General features: G+C 42.2%; 2 protein-coding genes across 2 annotated transcripts; both read left to right on the forward strand.

Annotated features, from left to right (window-relative positions):
* The first annotated feature begins 6,046 nt into the window (after positions 1-6,046).
* On the forward strand, positions 6,047-12,113 carry ACOT6 (acyl-CoA thioesterase 6). Its single transcript, XM_042940660.1, has 3 exons — positions 6,047-6,503; positions 8,633-8,835; positions 11,349-12,113. The coding sequence occupies exons 1-3, from the start codon at positions 6,047-6,049 to the stop codon at positions 11,952-11,954; spliced, it is 1,266 nt and encodes a 421-aa protein (XP_042796594.1). The 3' UTR covers positions 11,955-12,113.
* A 2,658-nt stretch (positions 12,114-14,771) lies between these two features.
* On the forward strand, positions 14,772-21,363 carry LOC122221379 (acyl-coenzyme A thioesterase 1-like). Its single transcript, XM_042940662.1, has 3 exons — positions 14,772-15,389; positions 20,304-20,503; positions 20,788-21,363. The coding sequence occupies exons 1-3, from the start codon at positions 14,825-14,827 to the stop codon at positions 21,361-21,363; spliced, it is 1,341 nt and encodes a 446-aa protein (XP_042796596.1). The 5' UTR covers positions 14,772-14,824.
* Positions 21,364-23,752: the final 2,389 nt, after the last annotated feature.

The following is a 23,752-nucleotide window of genomic DNA, read 5'->3' on the forward strand; positions in this document are numbered from 1 at the left end:
TTAGTTTTTTGAGGAACCTCCATCCTGTTTTCCAGAGTGGCTGCACCAGTTTGCATTCCCACCAGCAGTGCAAAAGAGATCCTCTTCCTGCTCATCCTTGCCAACACCTGTTGTCTGGGTTGTTAATGTTAGCCATTCTGACAGGTGTAAGGTGGTGTCTCATTGTGGTTTTGATTTGTATTTCCCTGATGATGAGTGATGTTGAGCATTTTTTCATGCGTTGGTTGGCCATCTGGATGTCTTCTTTGGAGAAGTGTCTATTCATGTCTTTTGCCCATTTCTTTACTGGATTATTTGTTTTTTGGGTGTTGAGTTTGATAAGTTCTTTATAGATTTTGGATACTAACCCTTTATCTGATATGTCATTTGCAAATATCTTCTCCCATTCTGTTGGTTGCCTTTTAGTTTTGCTGCTTGTTTAAGATTTTATTTTTAAGTAATCTCTACACCCAACATGGGGCTCAAACTCACAACCCTGAGATTCAAGAGTTGTATGCTCTACTGCCTGAGCCAGCGAGGCACTCTTCTTACCATTTTAATCTCGTAAGTACATGAATGGGTGGCGCTCTTATTACAGAATGATTCTCTTGTCTTATGATGGGGTTCTCTACTGTCTTGCATCTCTCTGTCTCTTTATCTATCTATCTATCTATCTATCTATCTATCTATCTATCTAGTACAATATCTTGTCCACTACAATTGTAATTCCAGACACCTTTGACTTTTAATCACATAAAGACATGAGAAGGGATGATGGGGTTCATCAAGAGTGTCTCCTATATTGTGCCATCCCTAAGATCTTCACCAATCACAGAAATGCCAATCAGTTTCTTTATATCTACCTCACTTCATGCTCATAAAGAAATGAAAAGGCATTGTCCACTCTAAGATGACCTATACATAATCTGCATGAAGGTATCAACTTTCTGGATTTTCTTCATAATCCCAGGATTCTGATGTAGCTTTTGTTTGGTCTCAGGTATGTCCAAAGCCTGGAACTATATGAACTTTGGCATTGGTTAAAGTAAATATTGCTCAGTCACTGTGTATCATAAGCCAATATTGAGGTTTCTACTAGTTCCCAGTAATTCTTGCTGGTAGGGCCAAGTTCTTACATGTTGTTCTTGATGATGTGAACATACAACATTCTTCTAAGACCCTGCACATGCCATTCATTTTATCCAAGGATATTATCACCTCCTAGACAAGTTCAAGGTCCTATGGTAGAGATTTCAAATGTCCAATTTGGGAACCACACTCAAGATTCAAAGCACCACCAGTGGAAACAATACTATGTAGTCTAAATCTGTGTAGTCCATGGGGTATGCTAGAATTAGGTTGTGCACCTGGAAAAAACACTGACAGGACATTAGGCAGCAAAGACAATTCCAGTTAGCAGGACCTGGGTCTGACTTATAATGACAATATTAAAATAGAAAACTGTGATGTTATGAGAGGAAAGTCTATTTGGGGAGAAGATTTGGAGTTTAAAGCTTAGGGTAAAAAGATGAGGGGATGAGAGTACTATCTCCTGGGCTTTCAAGAAATCAGAGCAGCAGGGAGCATTCAGCTGGTCTCTTGAGACAAGTTTCTCTGACTTCTCCTCATGATGTTGAAGGGCAAATTTATTTAGTCCTTCTCCATAAATCACCTCAAACTTTCCCAGTAATAAAGGTAAAAGAAGAAGACTTCCAAGGGCTAACAAATAGACACACTATTGAGAAGAGACCTCCTAACTCACCAAGAAATCCAGCTCTTACTATAATATACAACCGGACTTCTGGAAAATCTACGTTAAATTGGCTACTAGGATCAGGCAGAGGACATTCAGATTGACCAGGCTGAATCGGGGGAGAGAGGGTCTCACAGTGAGCGCTCTCCTCTGAATATGATATCTAAGAGTTAGATGCTCTGTTTCTGTGTTTGATGAGCTTATGGAGATTACCACAATCCTACTTAAGGGAAGTTGGAAAATAACTGCAGTCATGAAGAGTTATAACAGAAGGAATCAGGAATAATTAAAGAGACCGTTTGAATCAGCCTGAAGCAGGCTGCCCCAGTTGCCCAAATAATCTGCTTTCACTACATTGCAAATAAACTGGCATTCATATTTTCTCAAAGATTTACATCCTGCTCTTCCAAATGGTTAGAAGCAGAGCTATTGCAGGGCACGGATGGTGCTGGTGGTGAATAGCCAGAGAACTGGCAAATAGAAAATACATTTTTAGGGGGTATCTGCCTGGCTCAGTCTGTACAGAATGCAACTCTTGATCTTGGGGTTGTAAGCCCCACGTTGGGTGTAGAGCTTCCTTAAAATATTTTAAAATTGTATTTTTGTGAATAGTGTTTCATTCTGTTCGTACAATAGCTTCTGGGTCAAACTATCTCGTCATTGATTACTAGTGATTGAATACAATTACAAAAGTAGGGGGGCCCTGGGTGGCTCAGTTGGTCGAGCATCTCACTCTTGATTATGGCTCAAGTCATGATCCCAGGGTGATGGGATTAAGCCCTGTGTCTGGCTTTGTGCTGACCACGGAGCCTGCTTGGGATTCTGTTTCTCATCTGCCCCTCTCCCCCACTCATGCTCTCTCTCTCTCAAAAAAAATTTTTTTTTTAAATTACAAAAGTCGGGGCGCCTGGGTGGCTCAGTCGATTAAGCGGCCGACTTCGGCTCAGGTCATGATCTCGCGGTCCGTGAGTTCGAGCCCCACGTCCGGCTCTGTGCTGACAGCTCAGAGCCTGGAACCTCTTTCAGATTCTGTGTCTCCCTCTCTCTGACCCTCCCCTGTTCATGCTCTGTCTCTCCCTGTCTCAAATATAAATAAAAACGTTAAAAAAATAAAAAAAATAAATTACAAAAGTAAATGATATAGCACCTGAAAGAGTTAATCTCTCAAACTCCCCACTAACAGCTCCAACTAGGGCAAAACTCCTGGCAAGCACTCACCTTGGTAACTTCTGTAATTCAAAGTTCTGGGACCTGAGCCAAGAGCAGGCTTACCAGGCTAAGAGTATAGCTGTTTTTGTACCCAGACAGCAAGTGTTTATTTTGAAAACTATGCTTTCCGTTTAATCGAATCTCTCTTGAATGTAAGGAGCCTTTCCTTAAAGACTCCCTCAAAGGGGAGACATGTGGCCCTAATGCCCTTTCTCTCTAGACTTGTTACAATATCAGATTCCTCCGGAGAAATCATATGCTTAGGTCTAGATGCTTTAGACAAGGGAAATATTCAAGTATTTCAGCGGATTTTTAGACACAGGATCAGAGATAACACAAGTTCCTGGAAACCTCAATCAAATGGGAAAGACTAAATGTTGAAAGATATGGAGGAGGAAGGATCTGAGGTGGACAGGTTTTACCAACCCTACAAGTGGGGCACAGAAGATCAAAGGTATCCTTTTTGGTGATTTCATCACTCTCTGATATTTTTCTTTGTTGTTTAAACCTTTCATTTTGAAATAATTTTAGACCCACAAAAATGTGGGTCAAAAATAGTACAGGGTTCCCTATATAATTCCTCCCCTTCCCTTAATGTTAACATTTGACATAACCATACTACAAATATCAAAATCAGGAAGTTACCATTGATACAATACTATGTAACCACGAGAGTATTATTGAAATTAAGTTATCGCTATCTTGGAGAAGGGACTTACTCAAATGGGATGTATACTGGCTGCTAAGAAATGGAAACTTGGAACTTTCTTGTCCCACAAAAACTGTAAACAAGAAATAGACCCAGGCAGGATCATGAGTGAAATCATAACCAATACTGGAGTTAACTGGGAGCCCATCCCACCTCCAACCTTTTCTCCTTTAACTCTCACTCGGATTTTTGGAAAAGTAAATGGATGTCAGATGTCAATGGAGGATAAAAAACCCCAGAAGAATCTGTAACTGTGGTTGACACTATTTCTCTACAGGAAGATCTTTCTCAGTCATCTCTGATTGTTATTTTATTAATCTTACTATGCCATTGTTTTTGATCCCCATATGTATATATGTATGTATGTATTTATTTACATTTTAGACATTAACAGCAATTTGCTCTCACTTGGCAGCCAGTGATTTATCTTGCCTCCAAGATATTTCCAGTTCTCTAACATTTGACATGATCTGTTTAGGCAATATTTAAAAGGTGTCCTAAGTTTAATTCAGATAGTGAAATTACTCATTGATGCTATACTGATCGGAGATAACACTGAAATAATTCTTTCTGAAACTCAACCTTTCCATATTGAACTTATAATAAAAGTCAGTGGGCTATTAAGCATGGAAAAGTTCAGGGGCCTTTTACAAGATACAAACATTTATGGGTGTGTAATTATCTGGGGGTAACCAGAGAGATCCTACCCTAAATCAGGCAAAGGCTTTTTTGTCTATCCATAAGTCCCTACCCTTAAAATAGGGGCACAGAAATTAATTTTTATGTTTAATATTGGAGATAGTACGCCACATATTGGGGTATTAATCTACAGCTACTTCAAGTCACTAGACAAACATTGGAATTTGTATGAAGTCACTCCTCTCTTACAGCGGCTGATTCTTTTTCAGATTGTGAGCAAGCCGCCCTGGCAGTTGGCCTGTACAATACTTATTTCTTCCATGGAGTTCCTACGTGCTGAATTCCCTACAGGAAGGCACTTTTGAGTGGCCAATGCAAGGCCTCCTCCTTAGCTGCTTTCCCCTCATGTGCCTGGGAGCCATTTCTGCGTCTCTTCACAGCATCCTGGGTATCAGGGAAGGGAGAGGGAGAAGTCACCTTTCACCATGACTTTCTGAAACCTGAGTGCAGATTTCAATTGTGCTGGCGGCTGTGATAGCCCACGAAGTCTTTGTAAGCTGAGTGTCCCTAGATTGTGCACAGCCTGTAACTCTTTAAGCAACAGGTGTTTAAAAAACCCTGCAGCAGTTACTCGGGAGATAGAGTAGTCAAAGCTCACCGAACTCTGAGATCTGGGACCTACTCTGGCTTCTTTTTATTCAGCTTATAAATATTTATTGAGCTTGCCCTCACTGGGCATCTTCTGTATGCTCCATCCACCCTGTTGTGTAACCTAGTAGTAGGCTGAGCTGATTGGCTGCGTTCAGCTAAAGAAACGCACTCGGGAATATGAAGGGCAAGAGGAGAGTGAGGTCAAGGTGTTTATTCTCTCCACTCCTACTATCTCACAGTGGACTGCCTGGCTCCCACCACCATAGCTACAACTCCTGCCAGGCAGCCCTCTCCCTTGAGACTTCAGGCCCAAGGGTCTGCCGCCAACCTTGCCAATGCCTTTGGGAATAGTCTCTTTATGAAACTCTCCACAAACTACCTATTTGGAATGTGCCACTTGATTCCTGCCAGAACCCAGACACAACTCAACCCTCACACTGCCAGTGTCGAGATTTGTGAATGAAGAGCAAAACTCTTCCTGAGCACCCACTATAGGTGGATTGGTGCGGTGCTTTTACACGTTAGCCCATGTAATCATCACAATAAACCTTTTACAGATAAGGAGACTGGATTCAGGGGCTTCATTACATATCTTGCTAAAGATCACCAGGCTCTTAAGGAGCAGGATCAGACCGGAACCCAGGTAGATCTCACCCCAGAAACATCTACCTGCTCTGGAAGCCACCCTAGGTACTCTTAACTCTAGAAAAAGGCTTGGAAAAGGATGGAGAGGCAATGGAAGGATTAGCACTGTTTCTCCACTGATCATCTGAATTATAATCGCCTGGGATGCTTTATAAAACTCCAGGTTCTCCGAACTACTAGTATCTTTCCCAATCTCACTGGTCTTGGTACGTCTATTTCCACACTCACTGCGCTGGATTGCATAATAATGAACTCTTATTTTGGCAGATACTTCCTTCCAATCAGACACTAGTGGATTTTCACAAACTCTAGCTGACTTCATACAGCGGTTTAGCGTGTCCAAGCGCCCAATCTGAAGGTCGCAAAGTTTCCAATTGCAATTGCTTCCCCGGGAGGTGGAGGGACTCCTGGCCGGACACGTGACTCTGGGGAGAAGGCCTTGCTGTACCGCAGTAATCAGGATGGCGGCTACGGTGACGCTGGAGCCCGCGGGCCGCTGCGCATGGGACGAGCCCGTGCGCATCACCGTGCGCGGCCTCTCCCCGGGACAGCCCGTCACGCTGCGCACGTCCCTGCGCGACGAGAATGGCGCGCTCTTCCGGGCCCGCGCGCTGTACCAAGCGGACGCCGACGGCCTCCTGGACCTGGCGCGCGCGCCCGCGCTGGGCGGCAGCTTCACGGGGCTCGAGCCCATGGGGCTGCTCTGGGCCCTGGAGCCCGAGAAGCCCTTGGTGCGGCTGGTGAAGCGGGACGTGGAGACGCCCTTCGCCGTGGAGCTGGAGGTTCTCGAGGGCCACGAGCCCGACGCCGGGCGGCTCCTGGGCCGAGCGGTGCTGGAGCGCGACTTCCTGCGGCCGGGGATGCGGCGGGTGCCGGTACGCGCGGGCCGGGTGCGCGGCACGCTCTTCCTGCCGCCCGGTGAGTGCGTTGCGTCCCAGGCTGTTGTAAAGAATTGGTAACTGAGACCCACATTTCCTAAACTTACCGCCGCACTCCAGAGCTTGTCATGCATTCTGGGTGGAAGTTTTTCCTCTTTAAATTTCATGCCACTTCCCGTATGCTAAAAAGTGGTTTCTGTCTTTGGGGCTCTCCACTGCCCAGGGCGATGAGCGATCTTATCCATGCCCATTTCTCAGATGGGAAAACAGGCTGCTCGGGGGCTGGCGGGCATGGCTGGGCCAGGGTCACAGGGCAGGTGGGAGCAGCGCGGGGATCAGGCAGGGCAGACCAGGTCACCCCGGGCACCCACCACCCTTCCACACAAATAACCTTTATGTTGGACGAATGCCACTGAGCTGTATGCTAAAAAGTGCATTCAACATACTCACAAAGTGCATTTCTTTTAAGTGCCAGCCACGCAGCTGTATTTCAAATACCAGTGTTAGGTAATGAGTTATGCTGCTGTGCAAGAGTGATCTTTGCCTCTTCTCACATCGAACTTCCAAGGGAGCTAATCTAGAGGCCGTCCCCCGTAATCCTAAAAAAACCAAACTGATTGTCCTCTTCCCCCATCATGAACAGTCAGTCGGTGATTCTCAATCTGGGTTGCTTAACCCCTACTCCTGGAGACATTTTTGTTGTGACAACCAAAAGGTGGGGGAGGATATTATTGGTATCCAGTGGGTAGAGGCCAGAGATGCTGCCAAACATGCCGAATGCACAGGACAGTCCACACAACAAAGAAATATCTTACTCAAAATGTCTGTAGTGCTAAGGTTGAGACACCCTAGTCTAAGTAAAAACAAGGTGCTTACTAGGTTAAAGGGGCCCAGAAACAAGACCCCCTACCCCACCTTTTACAACCAAATTCCAGACTGAAACCCCTCCTGTATAGAAATGCTGGAGTTGCCATATCTCAGAGAATCCCTAAACTGAATTCTGTCATTCTCCAAAACAGGAGGCTCTGCTTTATTCTTACAGCTCGTCAGCAATTCACAACCTTAGCCAGTGGCTGCACAGTCAACTGAAATCCTGTGGTTGGAATTGGATCTTATACATCTCTGTATGTCCAGATTCCTAGAGGCTTGCTCAGGGATATAGTAGGAGCTCAATAAATCATACGGACTGAATCAGTAAGAATCCCCCCACCCACCCAAAAACAAACCAAACAAACAAAAACCTTTTACCACCCATATTGGCACCTGATATTTCAGTCAAGTCAATCTTGTGTCAACTATTTCAATGTCTACTTTGTGGCCCATTTAAAATTTGTTTTCTGTCTCAAAGACTTTTGTAAATAACGTAGAAGGGTTCAGTCATTTAACAAATATGTATTAAGCCAGTGACTATGCTACATAGCGGGATGCGATAGCTAGCGAAGTCAGACATGGTCCTCACTGTACTTACAGCCTAATAAAGGACCCAGGTAACTGTACTTGCACCTATAAGCTTGATAAGTGCTATGATAAGGGAAATACAGGCCCAGGGTGCTGATGGAGACATAAAAGGGTATCTGACTCAACTCAGCCTTGGGGGAGATCTGGGAAGTCTTCTGGGAAGGGAGATCTAAACTTTGATTTGAAAGCTGAAGGTCAACCAGGTGATAAAAAGTGGAGAGGGAAGAACAGCATATACTATTTTCAGGGGCCAAAGAGAACAGAGCATATTTAGGGATAGTGTTCTTTAAGGTTGGAGTAGAGAATGCAAGGAGGTGGGGAGTATATCAATACCCCTTTTATATGTAGAGCATTGTACAAATTCTTCAAGCATTCTCAAGTAGATTTTTTTTTTTTTGAGGAAGATTTTGTGGAAAAGGTACATCTCATCATATGCTACTTGTAATTTGAAATATATATTTCATTTTTGAAAATTATGTGAGAAATTCTGGAGAAAATAAAGCATTTTGTTCCCCCTTCCTTCTCCCTGAAGGTTACTAAAAAGGAAAAAAAAAAAAAGGCAACATTTTAAAAAGGGTCCTTTTTTCCACTTGCTCCTCCGCTCCCAGCCTTCCTTGCTTCAGAAACTTGTCTTCACTGACTGCCAAAATCTGAAACTCCAGAATGTCTCTGGAGAGTCTAAAGCTCCTTATGATCTGTGGTGCTTTCCAGGTGCAGGACCCTTCCCTGGGATCATCGATCTGTTTGGGAGTGGTGGTGGCCTTTGTGAATGCAGGGCCAGCCTCCTGGCTGGACATGGTTTTGCTGTGCTTGCTTTGGCTTATTTCAAATTTGAAGACCTCCCTGAATATTTGGATGATGTGCACCTGGAGTACTTTGAAGAAGCTATAGACTTCATGCTGCAGCATCCAAAGGTGAGTTCTGGTGTTTGCTTGAATGCAGGGGAGAGAGGGTAGAGCCAACACAGGACTGGATCTCAAAACCCTACCAGGACGCTGGGGGCTAGAAATATGTCATGAGACACAAAAGCTCCTTCCAAAGTTATTAGGATTATTATTTTCACTTCTACCCATCTCTCTCCAATCCCTAAGACTTAACTGTTTATTTTCCTTTAATTCTTTTTTTAAAAGTTTTTTAAATATTTTATGTATTTTTGAGACAGAGAGAGACAGAGCATGAGCAGGGGAGGGTCAGAGAGAGAGGGAGACACAGAATCCGAAGCAGTCTCCGGGCTCTGAGCTGTCAGCACAGAGCCCGACGTGGGGCTTGAACTCATGAACAGTGAGATCATGACCTGAGCTGAAGTCGGACGCTTAACCAATGGAGCCACCCAGGTGCCCCTATTTTCCTTTAATTCTTGACCATAATTCAAAGAGTTGTACTAAGACATTACTAACCTTAAATTCTGCTTCTCCATCTACCCCCAAGTGGCCTTATAATGCTGAATAAGGCAACTGCTTTCTCTGGGATTCAGTTTTTCTCATTTATAAGATTAATGTAGGGGTACCTGGGTGGCTTAGTCAGTTGAGTGTCCAACTCTTGATTTCAGCTCAGGTCATGATCCCAGGGTTATGAGATCAAGCCCCATGTCAGACTCTGCACTGAGCATGGAGCATGCTTGGGGTTCTCCCTCTTTCCTTTTGCCTCTGTCCCCTGTTCATGCTCTCTCTCTCTCTCTCTCTTGCTCTCAAATAAAATAATAATTTAATTTAATTAAAAAAAAGATTAATGTAGGGGCACCTGTGTGGCTCAGTCGGTTGAGCAGCCAACTTCGGCTCAGGTCATGATCTCACAGTTCGTGAGTTTGAGCCCTGCGTCAGGCTCTGTGCTGACAACTCAGAGCCTGGAGCCTGCTTCAGATTCTGTGTCTCCCTCTCTCTCTCTGCTCCTTGCCCGCTCACACTCTGTCTCTCTCTTTCCCTCAAAAATAAATAAACATTAAAAAAATTTTTTTAAAAAAGAGGAAAAAGTTTGACTCTTAAGAAACATTTTACGACAGTCGACAGTCGGTGACATTTGAATAGGGACTGTATTGGATGCTATTAAGGAATCATTAATTTTGTTAAATGTGATAATGCTATTATGTTTTTATAGAAAAAGTTCTTCTCTAAGACTGTAAAAAATAATCAAAACATTTTGATGTGATTAAAAGTAGAATACATGCTCTGCAACTATCTAGATTTAAAGAAACCCAAATATTCTAATGTTAAGTAATAAATGTTAAAAAATGTTCTACAAGGTCTGTAGGGTGATCTAACTCTGTCAGAATTCAGGGACTGGTCTGTTAGCAGAGCTGCTAGAACCTCAATGGCCTTGAACTGTGATTATTGGTTTATTAGGGGAGATAAGGCCCCAGGGGAAAAAGAAGAGACCAATATATCCTATCAGTTCTGCCCTTAGACCTGGGCAAGAGGGGCTTCTGTCCTGGACAGAAGCCTTAGGTGGCCATACTCCCTGCCCACAGGGTGAGGAGTCCAAGGGACCCAGGGAATGTATCCACCTGGAACCCATGTGCCTTACATACACACACACACACACACACACTCACACACACACACACAAACACCCCATACCCTTGTGATCTGGAATACCAGAATTCTTTGCCAAATAGCACTGATCCTGCTTCCAGGCCCTATGTCTTTTCTCAGGGTCTGTCAATGTGAATACTCCTAGGCCTTAAATATGGAGACTGGGGCATCCATATACATGTGTGAGAGGCCCCTCAAGGTACATGATGGAGCCAGGGATGGGAAGAGAAGGAATGGGGGCCAGGGACCAAGGACTGGGGCTAGCTCTCCACCCATGCCACGTTCCAGTACAGAACTTCAAGGAGTTCCAAGATTTCAAATTTGAGCCTGACATTATAAATTGTTATGAAGGTATATTTATCAAGGTGGGAGAAAATAATATATTTTATTTTTTTATTTAAAAAAATTTTTTAATGTTTATTTATTTTTGAGGGGGGGGGCGCATGAGTAGGGGAGGGGCAGAGAGAGAGGGAGACACAGAATCCCAAGCAGGCTCCAGGCTCTGAGCTGTCAGCATAGAGCCTGTTGCGGGGTTCAAACTCACGGACCGTGAGATCATGACCTGAGCTGAAATTGGACGCTCAACCGACTGAGCCACCCAGGCTCCCCAAGAAAATAATATATTTTAATAGTTTCTTTGTTTAATAGCTTTTAAATGTTTAAGTATGGGGCACATGAGTCTCTGTGTCTACTCATGACCCAGTTGCCACAAATATTAGTGGAAGGCCTGTGTACTAGGAAGTCAATTGATTTGGTTATTAGAAAACACACTTGAGCTTTGTGGATTGTTGCATTAAAAAAAAGAAAGCAAATGACATTTAAGAAAGCTAGCTAGAGAATATAAAATCACTGTTTATGTCCTCCATTTACAAATTCTAGGCTTGTTCTCTCTTTTTCAGGTGAAAGGTCCTGGTGTTGGGCTTCTTGGCTTCTCCAAAGGAGGTGACCTGTGTCTCTCAATGGCCTCTTTCTTGAAGGGCATCACAGCCACTGTACTTATTAATTCCTGTGTAGCCAACACAATAACTCCTCTGCATTACAAGGATATGTTTATTCCCAGTCTTGGCAGTGACCCAGGGAAACTTGTAGTTACTGAGTCAGGGGTTTTAATTTTTTTGGATATTTGGGATAATCCACTGGAGGAACTCAACTATCAAAGTATTATTCCATTGGAAAGAGCCCAGGGGCCTTTTCTGTTTCTTGTTGGCATGGATGATCATTGCTGGAAGAGTGAATTCTATGCTCGTATAGCCTCTGAACGCTTACAAGCCCATGGGAAAGACAGACCCCAGATAATCTACTACCCGGGAACTGGTCACTGTATTGAACCACCTTATTTTCCTCTTTGTAGAGCTTCTGTGCATACAGCATTAGGCCAAGCAATACTCCATGGAGGTGAGCCAAAGGCACAGTCAAGGGCACAGGTAGATGCCTGGCAGGAAATTCAAACTTTCTTCCATAAACATCTCAATGGTAAAAAATCTGTGCCGTCCAGCAAAATGTGACATTGTAATCATAGACCAGATACTATGAATAAAAATCTAATTCATACAACATGTATTGGATGAACACATCCAATACAGATGTGTTCCCAGAACACATAGGAAACTTTTTTTTTAAGTTTGTTTATTTTGAGGGGCTTTGGGTGGCTCAGGTTGGTTAAGCGTCCAACTTCTACTCAGGTCATGATCTTTTGGTTCGTGGGTTCAAACCCAGTGTCAGGCTCTGTGTTGACAGCTCAGAGTCTGGAGCTGCTTCAGATTCTGTGTCTCCCTCTCCCTTTCTCTCTCTCTGTCCCTTCACTGCTCACATTCTGTCTCTCAAAAATAAATAAATATTTAAAAAATTTTTTTGATAAAGTTTATTTATTTTGAGAGAGAGAGAGCATGAGCACGGGAGGGGCATAGAGAGAGCGAATCCCAAGCAGGCTCCACACTGTCGATGTGGAGCCTGAAGTGGGGCTTGAACTCACGAACCGTGAGATCATGACCTGAGCCGAAGTCCGACACTTAACCAGGTGCCCCTATGCACATTCATTTTAAATGGTCTTTGGACACTGGAAGATAAAAGCTTGTGGAAGGCATTGTGTTTTTCAGGTGGTATGTGCAGTGATGCACAAAATCCAATATTCGTGGCCACTATAACGTTGGATTTTGTAGACAGAAGTAAAAATTCCTTGAATTCTTTTTCTTTTTTTTAAAGTTTTTTTCTTTATATATATATATTATATATATATAATATATATAATAATAATAATATATATTATATATTAAATAATATAATTATAATTATAATATATTATTATTATTATTAAGTAATCTCTATGCCCAGGGGCGCCTGGGTGGCTCAGTTGGTTAAGTGTCCAACTTCAGCTCAGGTCATTGTCTCACAGTTTGTGAGTTTGAGCCCCGCGTCGGGCTCTGTGCTGACAGCTCAGAGCCTGGAGCCTGCTTCGAATTCTGTGTCTCCCTCTCTCTCTGCTCTTCCCCTGCTCATGCTCTCTCTCTCCTTCAAACATAATTAAAATATTTAAAAAAAAAAAAAAGTAATCTCTATGTCCAATGTGGGCCTTGAACTCACAGGCCCAAGATCAAAAGTTGCATGCTGTATAGACTGAGGCAGCCAGGTGCCCCACATGGGTTGTTTTTCTAAAGCTGGAGATCTTCAAAGATAGAGGGACTTTAACAAGTACTTTTCAAAGAACACACGGTTATTGTATGGCTCTAAAGCAGAAATTCTTGGTCCAGTGACCATTTAGTTTTCAGTGGCAAATATTTTTGAAGCCATAATAGGACACATGACAGTTATGATCTTTAAAAAAAATTTTTTTTAACGCTTATTTATTTTTGAGACAGAGAGAGACAGTGTGAGTGGGGAAGGGGTAGAGAGAGAGCGAGATGGAGACACAGAATCCAAAGCAGGCGCCAGGCTCTGAACTGTCAGCACAAAGCATGACGTGGAGCTCAAATTCACCAACTGTGCCCTGAGCCAATATATTTTATTATATATATATATTATATATATATATAACCACAAGATATACAATATAATATATATTATATTGTATATTGTATATTATATAATATATGTTATTTTATATAAATATTAGTATTTATATATTATGTAAATATATAATATACAATGTATAATATAATTATATAAAAATATTAATATATATAATATATAATATATATATTCCTTGACACAGCAGTTTAATGGAATGTTTTCACCTGGATTAATTCACCTCATTTTACACGTGTTTTAATTAAGATAGAATTCTACAGTGGAAAACATTTTAAATTATATCAATACATTTTTCATCGTAAAAGATTCGAGTAATACAGATAAAGTTCAACCCTCTTAACCCATTACCCAATTCCAGGCTTTTCTTAGGGCTAATTACAGTTATTAACTTGAAGCATACATTTCCAGGGGCACCTGGGTGGCTCAGTCCGTTAAGCCTCTGACACTTTTGATTTCTGCTCATATCAAGATCTCAGAGTTCATGAGTTCAAGCACCTCCATCGGGCTCTGCACGAAGAGTGCAGAGCCTGATTGGGATTCTCTCTCTCCCTCTCCCTCTCTGCCTCACCACCACTCTCTCTCCAAATTAACTTAAAAAAAAAGTATACCTTCCAGAACCATATTATTTGCATGTACATACATATAGTTGCATTAATGGAAAAATAGGATTTTGTCAATTAAGCACCTTTTTCTTGGGAAAAAAAAGTCATGATGTAAGTTTTTCTGCACATAAAAACATACGTTTTTATTACTTGTGCCAGGCCACGAGACAATAGAGATCATTTCCATAGTGTATAAATCTGTACTGCCTCATCTAAAACGTTTAAACTTTAATTTTAATCCCCAGCAAAAATAATTTCAGGGAAGGAAAGGAGTCTATTACACGGAGCCTCCTTCAGCAAGGTTTAGGGAATTGTGACCCCAGGTGGCCAGAGAGGGATTTTAAAGAAAGAACGACGAGGATTTTCTGTCAAAAGACCTTTAACTTTTCCTTCTCGCCACGTCCAGCGTAGGCTGGGGATGAGCTCCTGTCTCTTTTAGGCGGTCTTACTAAAAGGACCCCGATACCGTGACCCACCCCGGGCCCTCCTAAGTTGCCCCTTCTTGCAGCCCTTTGCTGAGTAGCGCGGGAGAAACCAGCTCGGGTTCTCTGGTCCGCTCAGCCACCTCTGGCTCCACTGGGCCCCGCCCCCGGCCCCGCCCCGCGTGCCCTGCTTCAGCCGCCCGGCCCCGCCCCATTCGGACAGGCCCCGGCCTGCCCTGCGTGACCCCGAGGAGAGAGCTGACTCCCTCCCACACGACCCCGGCCGAGTGTGTTTGGCCTGAGCCAAAGCCGCGAAGATCCGGGGCCATGTGGAGGACTGTCCATGCCGTGCTCCGGACCCCCGGAACCCCACTCCTGCTCCGGAGGTCAATGTCCACATCTGCCCTGCTCGCCCAGAAGTCTGCGACCTTGACCGTCACCCCCAAGACTGGGCTGGCCGACGAGCTCCTGGATATTAAAGTGGAGGGCTTAGGTCCCAGGGAGCGGGTGACCCTTCGGGCGTCGGCCGTCAGCTATCGAGGCCGCCTCTTCCGATCGCTGGCCCACTACGAGGCGGACGGCCGCGGGGGGTTGGACCTGGCCAGGGACCGGGCTCTGGGCGGCGACTTCACGGGCGTGGAGCCCATGGGGCTCCTGTGGAGCCTCACGCCGGTCGGCTCGGAGGATCCCTGCTTCAGCCAGATGCCGAGAGGCGTGATGAAAACCCCCCTCAAAGTGGAGGTGACCGTCCACCACGCGCCGCAGCAGCAGGCGGTACCGCTGGGCCCGGCGCTGGCCTCTGCCCAGGTGCAGCGCTGGTTTTCCAGCCCGGAGCTGAGCCGCGCTCGCCTGCAAGCCGGCCGCCTGCGGGGCGTCTTCTTGCTGCCCCCAGGTGCGTGAGGTCTTTTCCGCAGAGGGCTTTGCATGGATTTAGGAAAAATGATTTATGAAAGCCGGCTTGCTTTGCTAGCTAACTTTCATCTGAAAAACTGAGCGAGCGCCTCAGTTATTTTGTCGCCTAGACACCAGGTGGGACAGTCACTTTGCTAAATGGTGACTGGGATTTAAATGCAATTTGCTCGGGAACCTCTTTTCTGCAGGCTGCCCATCCTTCAGACTCCCAGTGCTGCAGCTGCAATTACTTGTGACTAAGCATATTCTAGTAAGCATAACATTGTTGTAAAGTTTCTCCCATTAAGTATTTGTTTACCTGTCTAGTAGGCAGAGCTTTGTGTTAACTTTTTTAGTTATCATTTCTTGTAAAAATGACGAGAATAGTGGATACAAATCTGTCACTGGTATCTGCTCAAACCCAACATAACTGAAGCCCTATTACATATATTGTTCACTTTTTAAATTCTGGTTTCACGTTAGGATACCGATGACTTTTTTGTTGTATTTTCTGACATACTCTAATTCCTTGGAGACCTTCATCATGATGAGGACACTTCTGTTGCTCATTTCATAGATCAAAGAACAATTTATTTTATAAATGAGTAAGCGAGGCCTAAAGTGTTTTACCCAAATCACACAGCTAGATGGTGCTAAAATCAGGATGCAGTCAAATTCTTTGAGCTCCAAACTCAGACCTCCACAGTAACATGGGCTGAGGAGAGAATGAGTGAAATAGGTTTGTTTTTCTTGTTTTGTTTTGTTTTGTTTTGTTTTTAAAAGCCCAGTCTGGCTTATCTTCTGCTCTCAAATGTCAGGATTCTTAGGAACAACTAAGAGTCTTTCAAATGAGAGATTTAAAACATTTTCAGGAACACCTGCGTGGCTCAGTTCAGTTAAGCGTCTGATTCTTGATTTCCTCTCAGGTCAAAATCTGATTCTTGATTTCCTCTCAGGTCATGATCTCACAGTTGGCCAGTTGGAGCCCCACATCTGGCTCTCAGCCTCTCAGTGAAGAGCCTGCTTAGGATTCTCTCCTCTCTCTGCCCCTCCCCTGTGTATACACACACACACACTCTCTCTCTCTCTCTCTCTCTCTCTCAAAATGAATAAATAAACATTAAAAAAATTTTTTTTTCATAGTTGAGGGTGTGGAGGGGTTTTTTAAGATCCTATAAGGTCCTAGCAAATTTACATCCTGAGGATCAAATTTCTCAATTGAAACAAAATAAACAAATTCTCAGTTATTTTAATGTGATAATCAGGTTAGTATCTTGAAGGCTGTGGTTGGAAAAACCTATTGCTGGAATAATTTGAGGAACTGTGTGTTGTCTTTTTCATGGCTTGCTTTAGGGATTTTGGAAGTAATCTTGAATCCAGAAATGCATGAAATTTATCTAATTTTAAAAAGAGCAGATCAAGATATGCTGAGATATCCAAATGTTAAGAAAACCACCATCTAAAAATCACTATCTTAATATGTATACTCTAGCTTTCACTTTGGTGGCCAGATATCCCTTAACTTATTTCTAGATTTAAAAATTTAGGAACAGCTTCTGGCACTGGAATTTTAGATTTCTTGTTTAGTTTATATTCTAATGTTCTTGCCTCTTATTTTGTTCTTATAAATTTATCTAGCGCTTTTAGTTGGAATAACACAAAAGAATGTATCTGAGAAATACTAGGAGTCAATTGGCTGAGAAATTCTTCTCTTGGAATGTTGAATGAATAACATAAGCTACAATAGGAATGTTGAAGGAGAAATAACAGATCAACATTAGAAGGAAAATAGTTTGACATTTTACTCCCTTTCCACTGCCAGGGAGCAAGAATTTACTGTCCCCTTCAAGGTCCTTCTAGCTTCTAGCTGGATTAAGAGTCAAATTGACAGGAGACAAATTAACAGGAGAACATCAAATTTGATTCTGTATGTATGGGAAATCCATACAGACGTGGAAATTCCAAAGACAGGCAAAATGAGGTATATATGTCATCCTGAACTAAGGAGAAAAGGTTAGGGGTCTAAGACTTTGAAGGGAAGGAATGCATTTCATAGGGCAATAAGAAGAACGGGTGTTTGGAAAGTCGATTTTTGCCCTGCCATACGGTGGCCACTCAGATAAAATTTATCTCTGGCAATAACCCTCATTCTGGGAAAGACCCCCAACTGAGATTTTTCCATGTAGTTAAGGGAGGAGCAAAATCATTCCTCTGAGCTCACAGGGTCTCAGTTGCCTTCAGCTCAAAATAATCCACATGCCCAAGTAGCATATTGTAAGTGGAACTCCCCTGATCCCCTTCAAACTCAAAATAATCTTTATACTAAATTGGTCCATCTAGGGGCAGCCTGCCCTTGGCCCCTATACTACACATATTGTTCATTTTATATTACACCATCATTAGACCTTTAAAATAGTATAGGCTTTGTTAGGGATTTGGGTAACTCTGTATCTGAAGCTCATTGAGAACTCAAACGGCCCTTTAAAGTTGGATTTTTTAAAAGTTTATTTATTTATTTTGAGAGGGAGAGAGAGAATCTCAACCTGTTGGCACAGAGGGCATGATCTCATGAACTGTAAAATCATGACCTGAGCCAATATTAAGAGTCAGACGCTTAAACGACTGAGCCAACCAGGTGCCCCAAGTTGCCTTTTTTTTAATGTTTATTTATTTATTCTTTTGAGACCGCTTGAGCGGGGGAGGAGCAGAGAGAGAGAGAGAGAGAGGGACAGAGGATCTGAAGCAGGCTCAGTGCTGACAGTGGAGAGCCAGATACAGGGCTCAACCTCATGAACCGTGAGATCATGACCTGAGCCGAAGTCTGTTGCTCAACCGAGTCACTCAGGTGCCCCGTGGATTTCCTTTTTTTTTTTTTTTAATTAATTTAATTATTTTAATTTACATCCAAATTAGTTAGCATGTAGTGCAACAATGATTTCCGGAGTAGATTCCTTAATGCCCCTTACCCATTTAGCCCATCCCCCCTCCCACAACCTCTCAAGCAATCCTCTGTTTGTTCTCCATATTTAAGAGTCTCTTCTGTTTTGTCCCCCTCCCTGTTTTTATATTATTTTTGCTTCCCTTCCCTTATGTTCTTCCATTCTGTGTCCTAAAGTCCTCGTATGAGTGAAGTCATATGACATTTGTCTTTCTCTGACTGACCAATCTCACTTAGCCTAATACCCTCCAGTTCCATCCACATAGTTGCAAATGACAAGATTTCATTCTTTTTGATTGCCGAGTAATATTCCATTGTATATATATACTGCATCTTCTTTATCCATTCATCCATCGATGGACATTTGGGCTCTTCCCATACTTTGGCTATTGTTGATATTGCTGCTATAAACATGGGGGTGCATGTGTCCCTTTGAAACAGTATAACTGTATCCCTTGGATAAATACCTAGTAGTGCAATTGCTGGATCATAGGGTAGTTCTATTTTTAGGTTTTTGAGGAACCTCCATCCTGTTTTCCAGAGTGGCTGCTCCAGTTTGTATTCCCACCAGCAGTGCAAAAGAGATCCTCTTTCTCTGCATCCTCACCAACACCTATTGTTGCCTGAGTTGCTAATGTTCGTTATTCTGAAAGGTATAAGGTGGTATCTCATTGTGGTTTTGATTTGTATTTCCCTGATGATGAGTGATGAGCATTTTTTCATGTATCGGTTGGCCATCTGGATGTCTTCTTTGGAGAAGTGTCTATTCATGTCTTTTGCCCATTTCTTCACTGGATTATTTGTTTTTTGGGTGTTGAGTTTGAGAAGTTCTTTATAGATTTTGAATACTAACCCTTTATCTGATATGTCGTTTGCAAATATCTTCTCCCATTCTGTCAGTTGCCTTTTAGTTTTGCTGATTGCTTTTTAATTTTATTTATTTATTTATTTATTTATCTATTTATTTATTTATTTTTTATTTTTTATTTTTTATTTTGATGAGGTCCCGATAGTTCATTTTTGCTTTTGTTTCCCTTGCATCTGGAGACTTGTTGAGTAAGAAGTTGTTGCAGCCAAGATCAAAGAGGTTTTTGCCTGCTTTCACCTCGAGGATTTTGATGGCTTCCTGTCTTACTTTTAGGTCTTTCATCCATTTTGAGTTTATTTTTGTGTATGGTGTCAGAAAGTGGTCCAGGTTCATTCTTCTGCATGTCGCTGTCCAGTTTTCCCCAGCACCACTTGCTGAAGAGACTGTCTTTATTCCATTGGATATTCTTTCCTGCTTTGCCAAAGATTAGTTGGTCGGATTTCTTTTTAATGAGGTATTATAGTTTCATAACTCAAAGACTGCCAGAATTATTTGTTTAGATTAACCAGGACTTACACTTCAAAACATTTTCCATATTTTTTTTTGCAAATTTTCATATTTTTTCACCATTTTCCAGTGATATCTCACAGGGAAAAATATAAAAACATTTTTACATTTATAGCTTCAAAATAGCCAAAACAAGTATCTATTTCAAGCACAAGAATAAAACTGTTTCAGCCAAAACAGATGTTTTCTTTTCAAGGCAAATAGGTGAATGTTTTATTTCTTTTTTAAAGTTTATTTATTTATTTTGAGAGAGAGAGAGAGAAGAGAGAGCTCAGAAGAGGCAGAGAGAATCTCAAGCAGGTTCCACACTGCCAGCACAGGACGCGACATGGGGCTCGAACCACAAACTGAGATCATAACCTAAGCCGAAACCAAGAGTCAGACACCCAACTGACTGAGCCACCCAGGCACCCCTAGGTGAATGTTTCAAAACAGAAAAAAAATTAAAAATTTTTTGAAGTTAAAAAATAAAAAAAAATTTAAAGAAAAAATATAAAGTGTACAATTAGAATTTGATTTAGAAAATCAAATTAACTGGGTATCATGGTCCATTAAATGTCCTGTTGTCTAATCCCAGATTAATCTTCTTTCCTGGTTTATAGGAGATGGTCCTTTTCCTGGTTTGATTGATATGTTTGGTGATGGAGGATTAAATGAATCTCGAGCTAGTCTCCTGGCTTGTCGAGGTTTTGCTACTCTGGCTTTGCCATTTTTTGGCTATGAAGATCTACCTCCAATCATGAAAGACTTAAATTTAGATTACTTTGAAGAGGCAGCTAAATTTGTGCAAAGTCACCCAAAGGTGAGTGGGATTGTAGAGAGAAATGCATTTAAAATGAACTCCTTAGGGCCAGGAGAGAGTGAAAAGAAGGTGGTACTAATGGGTTGGAAAATATCTATAACAAATACCTGTTGAATGAATTCGTGAATGGATAAATAAATACATAAGCTATCTGATGAATACCTATATGCTTTTTCTTTATTGAGTGCTTTGCGACTTCATTAACAATCATACTTTCTCTCTTTCTCTCTCTCCCTCCCTCCCTCCTTCCCTCCTTGTTTGTCTTCTTTTTCTTCAATGTCTAGGTTAAAGGTCCACACATTGGAGTGATTGGTTCTGGCAAAGGGGCAGAGTTGGCATTTTCCATGGCTAGCTTTCTCCCAAATATAGCTGCAGTTGTGAGCATCAACGGCTGTGTCTCTAACACAGCTACTACCCTTACATGTGGTAGATCAATCCTGCCAGGACTGCCTTTTAACCTAGACAAAATCTCTGCCATGGATTCAGGGGTTTATGATGTTAAAGAAGCGCTGGAGGACCCCTTGGATCCAGCCTACCAGGAAAGTCGTATCCCCCTTGAAAAAGCCAGTGCCCATTTCCTTTTTATAGTCGGAGAAGATGACAGGCATTGGAAGAGTTCTGTTTATGCTGACATAGCTGTGAAGCATCTCACAGAGCATGGGAAGGCAAATTTTACTCTTTTAAGCTATCCTAACGCCGGCCACAGAATAGATCCCCCGTACAGCCCTTTTTTCTCTGTATACCTTGATCCAGTGTTGGGAGTGCCTATTCTGGGAGGTGGGCAGCTAAAAGCTCATGCTGTCGCTCAGATTGAGTCTTGGAAGAAGATCTTGGAATTTTTGCACTTGCATCTAGGGTAAAGTCTAACAAACTAAGTTTAGAATATGTGCAGAACCATTTAAGGGATTGATTGAATATTTTTGACAAATGACTGAAATCTAGATCTCTCATGGGCATCTGCAAGCTTTTAAAAGAAGTAAAAATACTTGCTTCATGTTCATCAGAGCCTGTAACTTTGGTGACTATCCATGTTTCTCCATGTTTGGTTGGTTTGAGCTTCAACTCAAGGTAATTGCTAAGTGAAAACCAGTTTTTAATCTGCCGTTTACCCAGCCTTCTCACTTACCCTCCCTGTCACCCGTACTTCCAAAGGTTTTTTTAAAAAAAACTGGCATATGATAATTAGTTTGCTATTATCTGTCCCAGAGGTTATAAAACTGTTTTAAACAGGGGTGAATACATGAATATACGCCCCAGGTTTTATGGTGAGCAACGACTGGGTTATGATAACTTTCTCATAAGAGAATAAGATGCTGGACTGAATTCTAACACGATGACCCAGAGGCTGATTTGTGGTAGACTGAAGTCAGAATCCTTTCTGTTGTTAGTCAGGTCTTGATTTTTTTTTTTTTTTTTCTAATTGCCACCTGTTCAAGGATCTTTAAAGAAACTTAGAGAGGCACCTGGGTGGCTCAGCCAGTTAAGTGTCTGATGCTTGATTTTGGATCAGGTCATGATCCCGTGGTTTGTGAGTTTGAGCCTGGAATTGTGCTCCATGCTGACGGCGCTGAGCCTGCTTGAGATTCTCTCTCTTTCTCCCTCTCTCTCTGCTCCTTCCCTGCTCACACTTGTGTGCTCTCGCTCTCTCTCAAAATAAAAAACTTAAAAAAAAAAAAAGGGAAAAGAAAGTTAGATATCCAAAAATACTTACTTGCTTTAAAACTGCCAAGCAATTACTAAGAAGCACTGAATCTTTTTTTTTTTTAAACATTTATTTATTTTTTGGGAGAGTGCAAGCAGGGGAGGGGCAGAGAGAGGGGGACAGGGGATCTGAAGCAGGTTCTGCACTGACAGGCTGACAGCAGTGAGCCCAATGCGGGGCTCGAACTCACGAAACAGGAGATCATGACCTGAGATGAAGTCAGACCTCAACCGACTGAGCCACAAAGGTGCCCTGACACACTAGCTCTTTATAATTCCCTTATCTCTGTTTGTACTTTAAAAAACTTTTCTTAACACTTTGTTTCAAAAATATATTTAAAAATAGGCACATTCCAGTTCTCCTCCCAAGTTGATAATTGACACAAGTAGACAATGTAATTATCTGAGGGAAACAGAGTTCATCCCTTCTACTTTACGCCACCTTCCCCAAAAATGTAATTACAATTTGTGGATAAGCCTTAATTTATTAAAATAATTTTAATGCAAGTTCTGAGCTTTGATCTTAAACTTTAAAAATATGTGTGGAATTAGAAGATATTAACATTCTGGCCTTCTCATAATTTAGTTATTTTTTTTTCTTCTGCATAATTGGAGAGAAAGATTATGGTATTAATTATTAGCGTTTGATTTTGGTTGATCAGTAGATCTTGCAGTCAGAACTATATTTTGGGCTCTTCTTGGCAGAGGATGAGGTATTGTCACCCTAATTTGCAGTAGTAACACTATCTAAAAAAATTTTTTTTAAGTTTATTTATTTATTGTGAGAGAGACAGAAAGTGCAAGTGGGGGAGGAACAGAGAGAGGAGGACAGACGATCCAAAGTGAGCTCTTCGCTAACAGCAGAGAGCCCAATCAGTGTGGGGCTGGAACCCATGAAGTGAGAGATCATGACCTGAGCCAAAGTCTGATGCTCAACCGACTAAGCCACCCAGGCGCCCCCACTATTTAAATTGTTTTTTAAATGTTTGTTTATTTATTTTTGAGAGAGAGAAAGAGTGCTAATGGGGGAGGGGCAGAGGGAGAGAATCCCAAACAGGCTGTATGTAGTCAGCGTGGAACCTGATGTGGGGCTCAGTCTCAACTGTGAGATCATGACCTGAGCAAAAATCAAGAGTTGGATGCTTAACCGACTGAGCCACCCAGGTGCCCCTATTTTAAAAATTAAAAAAAAAAAAAATTAATACAAGTTTCAAATTATTAACATCAACAAGAAAGCATATGTCATACTTTATATATAGGTGTGTGTGTTTATACATATGTATTACTTCCAGATTTTGGGGTTATTCATGTAAGATTTTTAAAAGATTGTTTTCTAAGTTTGATTTATTGAAGTAATCTCTACCACCCAACATGGCCTCAAACTCACGACCCTGAGATCAAAAGTTGCATGCTTTTCCTACTGAGCCAGCTAGACATCCCTAAATGATGTTTTTTAAAAAACAGACCGGGGCACCTGGGTGGCGCAGTCGGTTAAGCGTCCGACTTCAGCCAGGTCACGATCTTGCGGTCCGTGAGTTCGAGCCCCGC

Source organism: Panthera leo, chromosome B3, assembly GCF_018350215.1.
Source record: "Panthera leo isolate Ple1 chromosome B3, P.leo_Ple1_pat1.1, whole genome shotgun sequence".
Taxonomy (NCBI): Eukaryota; Metazoa; Chordata; class Mammalia; order Carnivora; family Felidae; genus Panthera; species Panthera leo.

Coding starts and splice junctions, on each gene's coding strand:
- LOC122221379 (XM_042940662.1), top strand. CDS start 14,825: ATGTGGAGGACTGTCCATGCCGTGCTCCGGACCCCCGGAACCCCACTC. Junction 15,390..20,303: donor CGTCTTCTTGCTGCCCCCAG/GTGCGTGAGGTC, acceptor CCTGGTTTATAG/GAGATGGTCCTTTTCCTGGT. Junction 20,504..20,787: donor TTGTGCAAAGTCACCCAAAG/GTGAGTGGGATT, acceptor TTCAATGTCTAG/GTTAAAGGTCCACACATTGG.
- ACOT6 (XM_042940660.1), top strand. CDS start 6,047: ATGGCGGCTACGGTGACGCTGGAGCCCGCGGGCCGCTGCGCATGGGAC. Junction 6,504..8,632: donor CACGCTCTTCCTGCCGCCCG/GTGAGTGCGTTG, acceptor GGTGCTTTCCAG/GTGCAGGACCCTTCCCTGGG. Junction 8,836..11,348: donor TCATGCTGCAGCATCCAAAG/GTGAGTTCTGGT, acceptor TCTCTTTTTCAG/GTGAAAGGTCCTGGTGTTGG.